The 18,609-nt window shown below is 45.5% G+C and overlaps 1 protein-coding gene across 1 annotated transcript in view; it reads right to left on the reverse strand.

The window, feature by feature from the left end:
• Window positions 1-9,274: 9,274 nt before the first annotated feature.
• The window catches only part of LOC119453868 (fibrous sheath CABYR-binding protein-like), a 69,076-nt gene continuing 59,741 nt past the window's right edge, over window positions 9,275-18,609 (reverse strand). Inside the window, exon 4 of the mRNA XM_049668107.1 lies at window positions 9,275-11,680. Within this exon, the coding sequence (XP_049524064.1) occupies window positions 11,282-11,680 (399 nt within the window). The 3' untranslated portion in view covers window positions 9,275-11,281. The remainder of the gene's footprint in view (window positions 11,681-18,609) is intronic.

Genomic DNA, 18,609 nt, shown 5'->3' on the forward strand with positions numbered 1-18,609 from the left:
AGCCTGACTTGTAGCCGCTTCGTTGCCGGCCAGGGACTTGTGTCTCGGGGTCCATACTACGTAGGTCTCTGGAAAATATCCTCTTTGGTTAGAGGTTTCAGTACGAACACGCAGCTGAGTTTCATTCTCTTTTTCTTTAATTATTTTTACTGCGCTATCTCTAGCGCACTCTTTGCCATCTCCTCTGTTTGAGACTGATTTATGTACTGTGCGCAAAAATTCGAATGGGAACAAATCGAATATTACTTGAATATGTTGTTTCGTTTTCACGTTTGCTTGCATTTGAAATATTGGCTAAATTTAGTCCACAAGACGTGTATGCTTGAAACTACTCTACGCGTCGAAATCAGCTGTAGAGCAAATAAAAGTCGCACTTATTCCAGGTAATTACAGGTAACATGCGGTATTAAAGGTTATTTCGGGTCAACGTTTCAATTGAGGCTGATGTTACGCGGTGAATAAAAGGTAGCTCATGTTTAGAGACTGGGAAAGGTTAATAACCTGACATTATTGATGCTACTTTAGTTTAACTTCAGCTGCAAATTAATGATGAAAACTGAACTGAATGATGGAAACTGAATTATGGAAACAAAAAGCTAGATTAGCTTTTTACCTTAACTAGAAAAGATAGATGTAGCTACATGCTAGATGCAGGTATATTTGAATTTTATTTTAAATATTTCATTTTTCTAATTGCGATTTTAAAGCAATTAATGCATTAAACTTCTACCGCGGCCTCCCCAAGGAAGAACATTATAACCTCTGGCTTCCTGTCCATTCGATCCCGCATAGCAGGGATGAAAAGATAACATGGTGGCAACAAGAACTATTAAATTAAATTATGGGGTTTTACGTGCCAAAACCAGTTCTGATTATGAGGCACGCCGTAGTGGGGGACTCCGGAAATTTGGACCACCTGGGGTTCTTTAACAAGAACTATGACAGCAACAACAAAAATGGTGGTGTTCTGTGCGGAAGAAGCTGCTGTCGCAGTAAATCGATTCAGAGCCGAAGTAATCGCTGGATTCTGCAATCGTTTTTACAGCGAAGGTGTTAGCCTCTAGTTAGTCGGGATTTTTCTTGATCTGCTCATCAAAAAAAAAAAAAAAAAACAATGGCAGCTGGAAGAGAGGCTTGCATTTCAGTTTCGGCGTAACAGAATTATATTTTCGTGTATATTTGAAGTACTATCCGATGGTCTTATGTCGCTAGGTTGGCTTAAGCCGTAATTTACGAATTTTCTGACACATCTTAATTTGAAAAATTCAATTCGTTCAATAATGCACTTGCGCTAGGCTGAGAGTGTCCAAGAATGAGCATGTTCATGATGATGATGATGATTTATTGGCATCCCCTTTGAAACGGGGCGGCGACAAATAGTCACCCAGCCTGCTTGATTTAATGAGGTATACTATACATGTTCTTTATCTAGCATTTTGTATACCTCTCATTATTATATTTCTTTTTCAAAAATTTACCTTGTACCGCTGCCTATGATTTTAAGAGATCAGGTCGTATCCATCTTTTCCCTGCTTTTTTTCCACCAGTACTCTAATCGTCTCTTGCTTATCTCTACTGCTGATCTGTTGATCTTTCCCTCCACTTTAAACCCAAGCGCTTCAGGGAGTTGCACGTTACCTACGGTTCTCGCTGGGTGGATCCCGTCGCATTCCATCAGGATGTGCTGAGTGGTCTCTGGATCTTTACTGCAGCATACACATGTCTCATCTAGTTCCGAATATTTGTTCCGATATGTTTTCGTCCTTACGCAACCGGCTCGATCCTCAAATAGCAAGGCACTGCCCTTTGTGTTATCGTACAGATTTTCCCTTCTAATTTCTTTCTTCTCATTCTTGTAAATCTCCATTGTCATTTTTGTTTCCATTCTTTGCATGCAATTCACGGTGTCTATTTCTCTCACTTTCTTTCTGATGACCCCTGATTGTCGATTTACAGTTTCGATTATCCTGTACTTGGTTTCCAACTTCCTTGGCCTCTTCCTCCATTCTGTGTCCACGCTTTTCATGTAGAGATACTTGTGCACTTTAGCCGCCCATTTATTTTCATCCATGTTTCTGAGCCTTTCTTCAAAACTAATTTTTCTCTATGCTTCTCTGACTTCAAAAGAGGCCCAACCCATGTCACACTGCACTGTCTCATTTGTGGTATTACCGTGCGCTCCCAATGCCAACCGGCCTACTGATCTTTGGTTAACTTCCAAACCCGCCAATATATCCGATTTTAAGCATATACTGGCATTTGCGAATGTTAGCGCTGGCACCATTACTCCTTTCCAGATACCACGCACCACCTCATTGTGGCCCCACAGTGCTCTGCGTATGTGGTAATGGTACTGCCACCTAGCGGCCGTGGCCACTCGGAGAGGCCTCAAACGGCAGCTTGAAAAGGGCTTTTTCGTTGAGTTTCCGCGTAACAGATGTTTTCTCGAATATTCGAATAACAACCCGAAGCTATCGTGTCTTCAGCTTGTTTGTAAGTCGTACTTTACGTACTTACTTTTAAAGATGATTTATTTCAAAAAGGCACTCACTGTTGGCGGACGGCCTAGAAGAATGAGAATGTACGCTGTACTTACGCACACGTACGTTACGTGCGTCCCTTGTGCTGCTTGTTTAACGTCGTCTAACGTTAGTTGGGCGGTGGCACTTGGCTAACGTCCGCACCAGCTTTGCTGCACATCCCCTCTCACAGGCTGGAATAGACGCGGATTTTTTCTGTCTCCTTGCTCAGTTGCTGAGTCACGACATGAGGGGCAAGTTTCTTCCGCAGAATTTTATGTCTCCATGACACTCATGTCTTACGTCATTTATTACCCGACAGAGAAGGCCGAGGAAACGTTGCGCTGTCATAGTAGGAAAGAAAGCTCGCTCTGAAAAATAAAAGTAATTTTCCGGACAGTTGTGGGATCAGGAAGGGCGTCAGATATCGCACCTTCCCGCTCTTTGCAGTCGGACTTTTAGGGGTGAAGCACCTTAGGGCCGAGCCTTGTCCCTCCCTCGTCATCCGTTGTCCGTAGCTCTCGTTTGCTTGGAGACCGCTAGGGGCGCTGCGGTGCACAAAGGCATATGGACCATGATAAGCGCTATATATACTGTACACATGTACAATATATATGAATATATATATATATATATATATATATATATATATATATATATATATATATATATATATATATATATATATATATACGCGAAGCTCTGGCTTCCGGATGCCTGCTTCCGGAGAACGCTTCCGGCGTCGCCGTGCTGCTGCACCGACCACAAGGCAGTCTTAATGAAGGGAAAACGAAGTCCGCACCTCAATACCATATACGACCAATAAAACATTCTATATATACTGTACACATGTGTTGTCACTCTTTTGCATGTTAGAGTAGGCAATGTACGGGGGGTTAACGGTTACCCGAATGATCTCCCGGTGCTTCGCCCACTCATCATCATTCACTTCGTGGATATGCGGTGATTTTTTTTATAACGCGGGCTTTTGTAAACTGTTGCGAACAGGAGCGCAAAGGCAGGTACTCTTTCGCACGGCCTTAAGCAGGTGCTCGCGCTCGCTCGCAACAGCCTAGGTGCAATACGGCAGCGAGCAAGCAGCCAGTGCCCAACTTTTGACATTTAATCGATCGTTTTACGCAGTACCCCGTCTTGTATTGCTGTAATTACATATACCCGCACCAAGCTGCCGTAATCAACCAGTGAGCTGCAGGCGGACGCGTGCCGCTCACTTTTATCCCAACTTTTGAGCTTGACCACGTTTTCTATTTGCGTCCATCAATTTTTTTTTGCGCCAACCAGTTTGCGCACCGCCGCGTTCAGCGGTTTTCCATGCCGGGTGACTTTCATTTATTTGTGAGTTGCTCATGTTTATTATTGTCATCGCAATTCCTCTTGTTCAAAACCATGATAGAGGCATTTGTTCAGTAAGCAGCGCAGTAATTTGTGGGTATGTTCTGCAACGTAAGCTATACAATGAGCTGTTTATGGCGTGTCCCACGGACATAAGCTTCGGAGCGTTTCATTATACTCTATATGCCCCTATACACCAGCTGTCTTACATTTGTGGGTGTCTCTTGTCTCTTTTCACAAGTAATGTTCAGGCAACCTGGTTTCTTTTGACATTTCTTTTCGATTCCTTTCTCGCGAGGCCCGCACATTCTCGGACATATGTGCCCGTCAAAGCTGTTGCACGTAAGATATTACGTAACTTCGGAAGCCATAACGGCAGCACACGTGTTAGCCCAAGTACGCAGACATGCCGGCTCTACGTCAGCATTTTGGTGCAGACAGACATAGAAAAGACGAGAGTTCACCCTGCTTGCTCTCTTTTTCTTAGATTTTATTTCAAAGAGGCGATGCCTGTAAATATAACCTAGGAGTTTTTTTTAACGTGATTCGGTTAGGAAATGCGCGATAGATAATATCACTTGCAAGAGCGCTGCAGTTGCGTCAGTCGACGTTAAGAAATGAACTGCCCTCGCTTGTGATTTCCAAACCAGCAAGTAAATCACTGGAATGGAAAAATACTTGTAATGGTGGCTATAATAATTGCATGGCAAGCTGCTTTCATGTCCCCACGAAATGCCCCCCGCAGAAAATTTCAGAGGAATGCGAACGATGAAACTGTGCTATATTGAAATTTTATGTGGGGACATATTTGTTTTGCGCTCTGCTCGGCTTCTTTCTTGATGCACGCAAACATTGCTGATGCTCAAAAAAGAAATGCTTGTGATCACCTTGTGCGGAAATGTCAACCATGTTCGAGGGTCGACCTGATTGCGCTTACGTATCATCATCTTTATCATCAGCCTATATTTATGTCCACTGCAGGACGAAGGCCTCTCTCTGCGATCTCCCGTTACCCCTGTCTTGCGCTAGCTGATTCCAACTTGCACCTGCGAATTTCCTAACTTCATCGCTCCACCTAGTTTTCTGCCGTCCTCGACTGCGCTTCCCTTCTCTTGGTATTTCCATTCTGTAACCCTAATGGTACACCGGTTATCCATCCTACGCATTACATGGCCTGCCCAGCTCCATTTCTTCCGCTTAATGTCAACTAGAATATCGGCTATTCCCGTTTGTTCTCTGATCCACACCGCTCTCTTCCTGTCTCTTAATGTTACGCCTAACATTTCTCGTTCCATCGCTCTTCGTGCGGTCCTTAACTTGTTCTCGAGCTTCTTTGTTCACCTCCAACTTTCTGCCCCATATGTTAGCACCGTTAGAATTTCAATGATTGTACATTTTTCTTTTCAAAGACAGTGGTAATCTCCCGGTCAGCATTTGGTAAAGCCAGCCGTATGCACTCCAGCCCAATTTTATTATTCTATAAATTTCTTTCTCGTGATCAGGGTTCCCTGTAAGTAATTGACCTAGATAAATGTACTCCTTTACAGACTCCGGAGGCTGACTAGCGATCCTGAATTCTTGTTCCCTTGTCAGGCTATTGAACATTATATTTGTCTTCCACATATTAATCTTCAACCCCACTCTTACACTTTCTCCGTTAAGGTCCTCATTCATTTGTTGTAATTCCACCCCATTATTGCTGAATAGGACAATGTGAGCTGCAAACCGAAGGTTGCCGAGATATTCGCCGTTGATTCTCACTCCTAAGCCTTCCCGGTCTAAGAGCTTGAATGCTTCTTTTAAGCATGCAGTGAATAACATCGGAGAGATTGTGTCCCCTTGCCTGACCCCTTTCTTGGTAGGTGACTTCCTACTTTACTTGTGGAGAACCAAGGTTGCTGTGGAATCCTTGTAGATATTTGCCAATATATTCACGTATGCATCCTGTACTGCTTGGTTACGTAATGCCTCTATGACTGCTGGTATCTCTACAGAATCAAATGCTTTTTCATAATGTATGAAAGCCATATAAAGAGGTTGATTGTACTCCGCAGCCTGTTCTCTTGGTTGGCTGAAGTCAAGTGTTGCCCTGATTCTATTTGAAACTACCTTGGTGAATATTTTATACAATGCAATATTTTATACAATACTGCATTTTATACAATACTTCAATTCTTTAACGTCTCCCTTCTAATGGATGAGTATAATGTTGGCGTTCTTCTGGTACACTTGAAGTCTTTCTGGTACACTTGAAGTCGTGAGACTTGAAGTCGTGAGGCAAAGGGCCGCAAGCTGTTCAAATATATCTCCTCCATCCTTGAGTAAATGGACTGTTATTCCATCTTCTAGCTCCAGCAGCTTTTCCCCTAGTCATGTCTTCCAAGGTCCTTCTAACTTCTATAGAAGGGGCCTCTGTATCCTGTTCATTAGTACTTCGAATGAAAGTAGCTTGGCTGCTCTGGGAACTGTACAGGTCAATATAGAATTCTTCCGCTGCTTTTACTATGTCATCGAAATTGCTGATGATGTTACCCTGCTTGTCTTTCAGTGCATACATTTTGCCTTGTCCTATGCCTAGTTTTCTTCTCACTGACTTCATGCTGTGTCCATGTTTTACTCATTCCTCAATCTTTCCCACGTTATAATTTCGGATATACCTTACTTTCTTCTTGTTGATCAGTTTCGACAGTTCAGCGAATTCTAACTGACCTCTCGAGTTTGGCACTTTCATGTTATGCCGTTTCTTTATTAGGTCCTTTGTTACTTGGGAGAGCTTACCTACCCGTTGCCTTGGTGCCTTACCTCCCACTTTTATTGCTGCTTCTGAGATCAAGCTAGTCACGGTTTCATTCATTACCTCTATGTTGTCTTGATCTTCCTGTTCTGAAGCTACATATGTGTTTGCGAGCACCAGCCTAACTTGGTCTGCTTTTACCCTTACTGCGTCTAGGTTGGCTTGTTTCTTCATGACTAACTTTATTCTTTCTCTCTTCAAATTAAGCGAAATCCTAAAACTGACTAGCCTATGGTCCCTGCACTTTACCCTACCTAACACTTCTTCATCTTGCACTATGCCGGTATCAGCAGAGAGTATGAAATCTATTTCGTTCCTTGTTTCTCCATTAGGGCTTTTCCGGGTCCACTTCCTGTTGCTGCGCTTCCTGAAGAAGGTATTCATTATTTGGAGCCTATTCTTTTCTGCGAATTCTACCAACATCTCTCTTCTAGTGTTGCTAGAATCGATGCCGTAGTTGCCAATTGCTTGCTCGCCAGCTTGCTTTTTCCCCACTTTTGCATTGAAGTCGCCCATGACTACAGTATACTGAGTTTGCACTTTTCTCATTGTTAATTCAACAACTTCATAAAACTCTTTTATTTCTTCATCATTGTGACTGGAGGTTGGGACGTAGGCTTGTAAAACCCTCATTCTATACCTCATATTCAGCGTTATTACGACTGCTATCTCTCAATAATACTGTAGAATTCATCAATGTTGCCCACTATGTCCTTATGTACTAGAAATCCTACTCCGAATTCTCTCCTATCTGGAAGACCCCTGTAGCAGAGGACGTGGCCGTTAGTCAGGACTGTATAAGCTTCACCAGTTCTTCTCACCTCACTAAGGCCAATATTATCCCAGGCAATACCTGATAATTCTTCAAATAGTCCTGCTAAGCTAGCCTCACTCGATAGGGTGCGCGTGTTGAGCGTTGCCAGGTACAGTTTCCACTGGAGGTCTGTCCGAACCCAGAGATTCTTAGCGCCCTCTGCCGCGTGGCAGGTCTGACCGCTGCCTTGGTCAGGAGCTCCACTGCCGCTGGGCAATGAGGGCCATGTGTAAATTGTAGGAGTCGTCAGGGACGTAGCGTCCGAATACAGCACAAGGGAGGCCAATTCCTGTCCTGGTGAGGGAGTGATTTTGTTGAAGCTTAGTGGGCCTTCATAATTTGGTTGCACCTTAACTACTATAGCCCCACTAGGTCTCGGTGATATTTTTTTGCCGGTGTCAGGCGCCACTCCATGACTGAAACTTCGCCTTATTTAACACCAAAGGTCGTGAGTTCGACTCCGACCACTGGTCGTAGTTCGAGTGCCGTAATGAACTCTATCCTAAGTAAACCTGCCTTAGTTAACTTCGCCCTAATTAACTCTACCTTAATCTACTCTGGCTTAATGAACTTTGCCTTAACTGACATCCCGAACTGCCTTGATTACCTCACTTTAGGAACATCGAGGTCACGCCAACGCCGACTACGCCGGCCTTTACACCTTATGAGCCTTATAATCATTACCATCATCACCATCATTAGCCTATTTTTATGTCCAGTGCAGGACGAAGGCCTCTACCTGTGATCTCCAATTACCCCATGATCTCCATAGTCATGTTCATGACTATGACTCCTACCAACATCCTTTAGTGTTTCCTTCACTTACTAAACACGTCAGAACTCATTTCAGTGGTTTTTGAGTGTTAATCTTTTCTCGCTGAGTCATTGTCATTTTTGCTGAGTCATGCTCATGACTATGACTTCTACCATCATCATTTAGTGTTTCTTCCCTTCGTACACACGTCCGAACCCGTTTCGGTGGTTTTTGAGTGTTAATCTTTTTTTCGCTGAGTCATTGTCATTAGAGGCGGCTGTTTCATGACCTACATAACACGCATGTCATTAAATTCATGTCATGACCTTTCATTTATGTTCATCATACACTGTTCTCATACTACGCCAATTTTCGTACCTATCAAGTTAACAACACGACCATGAGAGCACCAAGACGTAGGCAGCTATTTCATGACCTACATGACACACGTCATGATATTGATATCATAACCTCTTATTTGTGTTCGCCATACACTCTTGTCATACTACGCCAATTTTGGTAAATACCAAGTCAACGATATGACCATGAGAGCAACAAGACGTAGGCGCCTAGATAGATAGATAGATAGATAGATAGATAGATAGATAGATAGATAGATAGATAGATAGATAGATAGATAGATAGATAGATAGATAGATAGATAGATAGATAGATAGATAGATACTCTCAAAGTGGCAAACGTTCGCGAAGAAATGCTTCGCATTTGAAAGAAATCTTGGCGATGATTAAGCTAGCGGAAGTGAATGCGGGTTTCCGAGAAGCAACTATCACATCAAGGTCGGCGTCATCCGACTCACCTTCTCCCAGGCCGAGACAAATTTGCCCCAGGAAACTAATGGCTCATTTCGATGAGCGAAGGGATGACCTAGATGCGTATTTGTATCGGTTTGAGAGGATGGCAGTCCGGCAAGGCTGGGAGAAGAGCAAGTGGGCCAGCGCCCTGAGCCTGTGTTTAGTAGGAGAAGCTCTGAATGTGTTTCGCCGGATGCCAGCAGAAGAATCGTTAGACTATGAGAAAGTAAAAAATAAAAATTTTTATTGCAAAGGTTCAGGTTGACCGCTGAAGGTTTTCGGAAAAGTTCACACTGTGCAAGCCAGAAGATTCAGAAATGGGAACGCAGTTCGCATGCCGTCTGACAAACTATTTTGAGAGGTGGATAGTGCTGTCCGAAACAAAAAAAAAATATATGAAGGAGTTCACGACCAAGTTGTGGGTGAGCAATTCCTGGCCAGATGTAGCAATGGTTTGACCATATTTCTGAAAGAGAGAACTACAGACTGCGGAGGAGACGGCAGAACAAACAGACCTGTTTGTAGAGGCGCAGGTATTGAGAAATTTAGGAAAGGGTGTTAGAGGTGCGCCCACTTCAGAGGAAGTTAAGCTGACAGAGAAACTCCAAATGGATGGCCGCAGGGGACAGCAGAGATGTTTGCTCTGTGACCGTCGCGGTCATAAATCAATTCAATGTCGTGCGGGACGTGATGACCAATGTGAACGGATATATGTGAATGGTGTAACAAGAGCGGACACAAAACTGAGGAATGCAAACGCAGACCACGAGAAGTGTCAATGATTATAGCCCCTAGTGAAAATCGCGAAGCTCGCAGGTCTGAAGAAACGGAAAGATTAGAGGTCGTAAGTGCAGCCATTGTCGAGAGTAAAGAGCGAGATATGCCAGTGGTGGAAGGTAAAGAAGGAGGAAAGAAGGCTACTGTATTAAGAGACACGGGTGCGGACACTCTACTAGTAAGAATAAGTTTGGTATCTCCAAAAAGCATGGCGGGGCAGGTAAAACCAGTTATGTTCATGGACAGCTCGGTGAGATACCTCCCGGAGGCTAAGATCTATATATTCACACCGAAGTATACAGGAATGGTGACAGCCAGGTGCGTAGAAGACCCGCTGTGTTACCTGATCTTCGGAAATATACCAAGACCGAGTGGACTCGAGGACTCATAGTCGCTCAGTAAACCTATCTGGTCAAACAGATCTAGGAACTGTGACAACAGTAAGAGGGATACAGAACAAGAGGGTGAACGCGCATATGGTAGTAAGGCAACTTGATGTATCCGTGGAAGAGCCGGGAAGGCAGCAGAGAGAGAATAGAACACTCAGGTACGTGATGCAGAGGATGTGTGGTCGACCTACGCGAGAAGGGGTCAGAGAAGGTGCTACATATGAGCTGAGAAAGGACCTGGTATATAGAAAATTTTGGAGTGAGAGTAAACACATGAAGCAATTGATGCTGCTGATACAACATAGAAGAGTCATAATGGAAAGGGCCATGTTACCGGGCACAGAAATAGAAGGCAGATCATAGCGGCACTAACCAAAACAATGTTTTGTCCGGGAGTACACAGGGAGGTACATACCGTATTTATTCGATTGCAATGCGACCGCGATTGTAACGCGAGGGATGACTTTTCATTGCGTTCATCACGAAAAGAATAAAACAGCGAAAGTTACGCGAAGGGTGACTTTTTATTGCGTCCTGCAAAAAAAAAAAAGAAAACCGCTAAAGTAACGCAAGACTACCGGATACATGAAAAAGCTGCAGTTTCGACAGAAAGACGAAGCAGCAATTGCGGTAGCAAATTAGTAGAGAGCTACACGGAGTAAGGATAGTAGTTTTATCGGCTGCATAAACTTGGACATATTCGCTTACTAACTGAATGAACAAGCATGGTGTCAGCGCGCACAAGTGAACATGAATAGATTACACTCGATAACCGCAGACCAGTCAGAATGCTGGCGTGAGCAAGCGTTAATGCCGTCTATCGCTTGAACGGAAACTTAGTGACGAAAGCACAGAGCATACATAGTTAAGAGCCGTGTGGAGATCCCTTTCAAAATACTGTGCGCGCGACTGCACGCAGCCGAGCAAAGTACAAGTAGGCTGTTGCGGCAGCGTAGAATCCGCACCCCTCCCTCCAGAACTGCCTTCTTGCTTTCCTCCTTTCGCGTAGGAGATTCAGTCGCCAGTTCCCCTTGCACCCGGTCGCAAGGTACGCATTTAGTGTCACAGCTAAACAGTTTTCTCCGCTCCCGGGGCCTCCTGGGCCGCCTGGGTGCCCTGGGCATCCGGGGGGAGGGGGGGGGGGGGGGCGTCCGGGGCCTCCTGGGTCTCAAGCGCCTCCGTCGCCTCCGTCGCCTCCTGAACCACCGGCGCCTCCTGGGCCTCCGGACCTTCCTGGGCTTCCGGCGCCTCCTGGGCCTCCTGGGCCCCCGGTGCCTCCACCGCCTCCTGAGCCCCCGGCGCCTCCTGAGCCCCCGGCGACTCCTGGGCCCCCGGGGCCTCCTGGGCCCCCGGCAGCTTCGCCGCCTCCATGGCCTCCATGGCCTCCTGGACCTCCTGGGTTTCCTGGGCTTCCTGGGCTTCCTGGGCCTCCTGCGCCTCCGGGGCTTCCTGGGCGTCCTCGGCCTCCTGCGCCTTTCGCACGACGGAGTTATCGCATTTGCTCTCTGCCGTGCGGTCGCTCCCCGTGAAAGCGCGCGTCCCTCGCGCGCTTTCACTCGCACATTTCACTCGATTAAAATTGGGTGCATCATTTCACTTTTTAGACAACTTCAATTTCGGTATTCGATTGTGACGCGAGGATTGACTTCAGGTAGCAAAAATGTGGAAAAAACCTCTTGTTACAATCGAGTAAAAATCGTAGTTTTGTGAGCAGAAGTTGTAAGCCCCATGAAAGAGCCGGTATTGATTTAGTTCTTCGAACAGTGCGTAGTCCTTTTGTGAGCACTCATATAGTGCTCTCGAGGATGAACTCCACTCATTGCGAACAGTTGAGTGCAGTGTTTTAGCGCCCATGAGCAATAACAAAAGAAATTATTATGGCAGACACTACGAATGGTAATGATGAACTGTGCGTGTGTGTGCCTGTTTGTGTGATTTCCTCTAATCATTTGATGTAGTTCTTTCATCCATGCGTGTACAAAGAGACATACAGGCAGAAACATGTATACACTTACAAACAAGCCCACACGTGCATAGAAAAGCAGACGCATACACACACCCACACGTACCATGCGCATTCACACACCGAAATACTCAGAGACACGCAAGCACGCCTAAGCGGAAGTGCCCCAAAGCCCAGGCGGAGAATACTCTGGCACTATATTACGAGAAAATAATTAGCCCCACTCTCACCGTTGGTCGTGAATACTCACATGTGCTTATTCATTGATACTTGTCTGTTTCGGTGGCTTTTTTTTAGAATTCGCTTTCAGCGCCTGGAACTCGTTGCATGTAGCCAGAGCCGGCAGTAGCAGCAGAGTGTTCCGGAAGTAGGCGGCTTCACTCTCGCGTATGATGTATTCTACTCGCCTTTGTTTCCCACCGCGGATCAATCTTCCATTAGCGTCAGCGTAGAAAGTGTGGACACTCGGACGCAAAAGTTGGAGTTAAAGTCCGCGGTGAAGCACCAGCGTAGGTGCATTGCCTAATTGAGAACCATAAGAGAATGAAATGAAAGTTCGTTTCGTTGTACAAAAAGAAAAAGCCCTTTAGCAAGGGATGTTTCCAACATAGTATGTAATTCTTGCAAGATATATTACACACGCCTTCTTAATCAGGAAAGCTGCGAGGGCGGTGTTCCGAAATTGTATTCTGGAACTTGAAAGACATAGAATCGTAATATCCATCGATCACGTGCGTGATACGTTCACTTTTGTTAAATATGGCAGTGGTCATATTCAACATTTTTGCGCGGAATCAAAAAAGATGTAATTTAAATTGTGAATAATTTAAAGAAGCTCTTTATTAAAAACCGGAGAAGTTCGCCTAGAATGCTATACTCTGGGTGAAAACGATCACAAATGAAACTATAAGTGCCGATCACACCTATAGGGTTGCAAACCGGCCCGAATTTATTGGGCAAGTCCCGACTTTTTAGTAGATGTCCCGAGTTCCGACTTTACACATTCGGGACGGCCAAATGTCCCGACCTTTTCTTTTGCTGCTGAAAACAATCTAAAAAGCAAGTTCACTTTCAGATGCGAGAGCATCTTATGCTTGGGGCAGTGTCTGTTCTGCGGCGTCCACTCCCATACTGCGCATGAGCAACTCTCCCTCATTCTCCTTTCCTACGCAGGTTTGCGCTCTCCCCCTCCCCTCTCCCCCTCTCCGCCACAGGTGCGACGCAGCAAATCATTGCATATAACTCTCTCTCTCACTCTCTTCCTCTCTCTCTAAGGGTACGCCTGTAGGCGGCGCAAGTGTCGCGGCGCAGTATAAAGCGCGCGTTCGCTGTGCTTCCGTCATTCTCTATCTGTGCAACGATGTGCGAAACGCCATGAACAACGTCAACGTCGGCGCTAGTTGCAGCGGCAGCGCCACCGCCGCAGAGCAGAGGAAGGCTCGGGAAGCCGAACGTAAACTTCAGAGTCGGCAAGCGGGCCCCGAACTTCGGGCCAGGGAAGCCGAACGTAAACACAACCATCACCATCAGGGGAACGTGCGTCTTCGAAAATTTCAAACTCGACCCTCTGCAGCAAGACCCATTGACGCTACACTTCACCGACCACAAAGCCATCGTCTTCAAAATACCGCGCGCACCGACGCTAGGAATCACGTACGATCTCTAAATGAAGACGCAACAACCCCGTACAAACGTCTCCTCTCTTCTCAATACATTCTCTCACCCTAAGTTTCATTGGGTTGTGTTTCCAAGTGAAACGAAACGAAAATCGATGCTCACCCCCCGCGATGCTTTCGCATCCCACTATGGTTGCCCGTAGGGTGAGATGATGTGATTTTTTTTTTTTTGTACATCCTGACAGGTTAGCTGCGCCTTCTCTTTTGTCTTTTGTATTATCCCAGCATGCAGGTGGTTTCTTTTTTAATGGGATCAGCATTCTTTACCCACTTCGTGGTATGTCTGTTTGTATCTACGCTTTTACACCCAGTGACCAAGTTGTCAGCTGGCTTGTGTCACTAAGTATGTGCTGGCGGCTGTCTTGCGAAGCGGACAAAATGGGCCTAATAGCTTGCGGCTGGCTACTGCCTGGCCTAGTAAACAACTTTTCTCACTGGGTATCCGGAACTGGTTCCCCAAGAGATAACTACGGGACTACGTATGTGATATTTGTGCGTGCACATTCGTGGTCAAACCCGTAGAATAAATGGGCGAAGGTGACACAAGGGGTACGTAGCTTTAAATACAGTCGGACCCGGATATATTGAATCTGAAGGGGATCACAAAAAAAGTTCGATATATAGTAATTCGATATATAGAATAAAAATTTCATACAGAGCATTTCAATGGGATTTTAGAGCTGTTCAATATACTCGTTCGACTGTATAATCTCGTTCGACTGCATTTCAATGGGATTTTAGAGCTGTTCAATATACTCGTTCGACAATAATCTCGTTCGACTGTATAAAAAAGCGATAACGCCTCATCCACAAATGACACTTCCGCGTCGAGGGCGGCCGCTTGATGCAGAACCATTGAAACGAAGTTGCAGTCAGGACACTAGAGATACTACAGAGTTTCAGCTGGGGTGCAGATATTACAACTAGATATCCTGTGTTGTTGTTTCATTTTGCATTATGTTTGGCAGCCAAATTGCTACTTGCGTGTCTGCAGTGGCAACACGTCTGTTGCTACATTGCTTTAATGCTAATCGCATTAACACCGACATTCATTATCGTGAGATTGGTTCTGCCGGAATTTTTTCGTCGTGGTGCTTTCTTCTTCTTTTGGGAGTTTTACGTGCTTTACTTCTGTTGTATGCTCTAATCCCTGAGAGTACCTCAACCTGTACTACAGTAGCGGTGGTAGACAGGCACTACGGCACCTTTAGTCTTAGCAATTGCAACTATCCAGGACTAAAGAATTTGAGCAGCTTTATTGCACCTACAGACTGGTGGCTCCAGGCACTAACAGGGTCGATCATCGCCATCTATGCTTTGTAACGACTGATTTCACTTTCATTCTTCTACTCATGTCATCCGGCATCGAGTGGCCACTGGTCGTGATAACGGCGTCCCGGCGACGTCCGAGTCAATGACGCAGGGCGAAAAAAAAAGAAAGAAAATCGGACTGATGTCGCAGAATATGTCCGGGACTTCGGCATACTACACCGAAAAACACTTTGGCGAGACGAGGCACTGCACTGACGCAGGGTGAAACGCTTTGAGTGTCGAGTACCTTGTTTTGCAGCTACTCGATGCTCATTTTTGCCTGCTATATGCAATTTCAGCGTCGAGAAGCTTCAACAAAACCCCATGCGCCTCTTGTTATGGGTATTTGTGAGCATTGCACTCGTTCTTCTTCTTTTGCAGGTTTTCAGTGGGGATTCTTCACCCTCTTATACAGTAGAACGACGGAGTCAACATAATGAGGTCGGAGCTGTTAACAATGTGTGCTGGCACTGTTGTTTACTTTTATGCGAGGCAATGTGCAATGCTCACTACCTGAAAGCGACGTTCAAAAGCATATCGCCTTTATTATGTCGCGATGCCTGCCTGCGAGATCTTAAAATTACTCGAACACTAGGCCAGAATCACCTCCGGGTGATCGTCGACGCATGATTTCGGTTAAGTGATTTACAATTACAAGTGATTACTCCACTTCCACGCGAAGTTACTTAGCGACGTGCAAAGGCCAGCGTAGTGCACGCGATGTGTGCTATAGAAGCACCATTTCTACGTATATGCATATCCATAATGTATCGCATAATCATATCGGTCGCAATAGATCACATAGATATTAAGCGATCTCTTTTGGGCTTCATCGTGCCAATGGCTAGGGCGTGGTGGTATTTTCTCATTCCGGCTGGCTGTTCATAACTATAAGCGGTTTGTCATGTACAATTCAAGTTCTGACGCCCGTACGGAGCATGACGTTCACCTACTGTATTGAAATGACACAACGACTGGCCTAAGTATTGCCCAACGTACAGTGATGTGGAAATTCAGCATGCTAGTTGCAAGGTAATTTCTTCCTTCCCCCCTTTTTTCTGGTCTATTTAAGCTATATTTGGTACGACGTTGCCATAAGAGATACGGTTAAAGCATGAGGAAATGCCTGACCTGGCCGTCCTACAGTTGCAGCAAAGCAACTGAACGATGCAGTATACAGACAATCTGTTTGGGCCGCAGAACCAACGAATCCTGTATTAGCAAGGCTTGCTTCAGTTGCCATGAGCTTTACTTCAGTGCACTGTTCATTCGCCGCCAATTCTGTAACGTTAAGAGCGGCCACTGTAACCATGGTGAAAGGGGTGTTTTTCAGGCAGCGCATTTATGGCTGCAGAATCTACTGCTGGTCATCCTTATCAGTAATGTGCAGTGGCATGTCCTATAGACATTAGAAGTTTCTAGAATTAAATGGTGCAAAACAAGCAATACAAATGCTATCAGTTTCAAAATTTTTGCACAATCAAAGAACAGGTGCGACACACTGGACCAGCATACCTCTGGTTAGGGCCATTTTCTTTGGGACGACATTCACAAGCCCTTCGTTAGCAAACCGCCTTAGAAGGAGACCTTCGTTGAAAGAAACGTTTCATGATGTATCCTGCTCTTTGCTGTTTACCAAATGTGCCAGAGAACGTCGCAAAGGTTATCACCCTAATAAAAACAGAATGGCTGGCTATTGAAAAAATGTGAACGAGAATGTACGAGAAATAGTTGTAGCGATTATTGCTCCGTATACTGTGTGAGAATTCGTTCAGTCTACGAGAACTCGTGCAGTCTCCGCAGCAGTAATCGCGTACATTTCTCGTACACATGTGTACGAGATCGCGTTCTTGTCATTCAACGAGATTCTCGTACATTATGAACAAGTTTGTTTCTGCGAGCTGAGTGCGTACAAGATGACGAGCTTGTACTACCTGCGAGAGTATGCACTAGAGCACTGCACGGGCTCGGGCTTACCCGAAAGCCCGGGCCCGGGTCGGGTCGGGTAGAGCAGTTTTTTCACGGGCTTGGGCCGGGCTCGGGCAAGGCGTGGGCCCAGGCCCACGCCGTGCCCGAGCCCGGCCCAAGCCCGTGTTTCTGCGAGCTGAGTGCGTACAAGATGACGAGCTTGTACTACCTGCGAGAGTATGCACTAGAGCACTGCACGGGCTCGGGCTTACCCGAGCCCGTGCAACTGCTCTACCCGGCTTTGCGGGCCCAGGCCGGGCTCGGGCTTTCTGCGAGTTATTCTTGGGCTTCTCAACTCTGAAAAACATGTATTTTTCGGTCTCGGGCCGGGTTCGGGCCGGTTTCGAGCCGGGCTCGGGCCGGGCTCGGGCTTAAGGTAAAGGGGTGGCGGGCCGGGCCGGGCGGGTAACGTAGATTATTTCCGGGCCCGGGCCGGGCCCGCCTCTCGCCATAAAAGTTTTGATCGGGCTCGGGCGGGCCGCCCAATGTAAAAACGGGCCCGGGCCGGGCCCGGGCCGCAAAAATAGGCCCGTGCAGTGCTCTAGTATGCACCCTGAAAAAGATAGGCCCCTCATATTCATATCTAATATAATAATGCAAATACAATTCTTGTAAATGTACTACATGCACGAACCTTTGTGCTGACTTTACTGCAGTGTTGTGTTGTTGTAATGGTTTGTTCAGAAATCTACAGTATAGAGTTACGTTGAGGTGAAAAAAAATGTCACGTGAGGTAATGGTTTGTACTTGTTAATAAACAAGTACACTTTAAACAGGTTCTTCAGCACACCTATTCAAGCTTACATTAATAATGAGGTCATCCGATTTTAAGCAAGAGCACGTCATACATCTCACAAACGTTGTTTATTGGACCTTGTAATGGTACTTCGATACACCTGTCTGTTGACAGAAGACCACTGAAATGTGTTGCTTGACTGACAGCTTGCAGCGCACCTGAAAAAGTAAAGAAAAGCCAACAATGTTTTTCCACAGATACAATAATGTAACACATAGGCAAAAGCAGTTTGGCTAACAATCACACAGGTGAGAAGGCTTCAGCATTCAGAACATGAGATACTCAACAACATTTATTAAAAATAAGTAGTTTCCTGCAATGCTTATGACTCCTAATGAAACATGCATTATTGTGGTAGAATAACCTGTCACATTAGCAGATCACTGAAACAAGTGTTATCAAAGTAAAAAAAGACATTATTCGAGTAACAATAATTACTAGTATTGAATCAACATAAGTAACATGCATAAAATCTACTTTTAGACAGCAGCATCAACAGGTCGAGCTAACTAAATTACTTGGAAACTTCCATTCTGCCAGCAAAGTAAAAATCGCGGTGGCGCGCAGTGGCTTTGGCATTGCACTGCTAAGCCGAATTGCGCAGGATAAAATCCCAGGCACAACGGCCACATTTCAATGGCAGCAAAGTGCAAAAACATCCCCGTAAGGTGCATTGGGCACA

The sequence above is a fragment of the Dermacentor silvarum genome, chromosome 5, assembly GCF_013339745.2.
Source record: "Dermacentor silvarum isolate Dsil-2018 chromosome 5, BIME_Dsil_1.4, whole genome shotgun sequence".
Lineage (NCBI taxonomy): Eukaryota > Metazoa > Arthropoda > Arachnida > Ixodida > Ixodidae > Dermacentor > Dermacentor silvarum.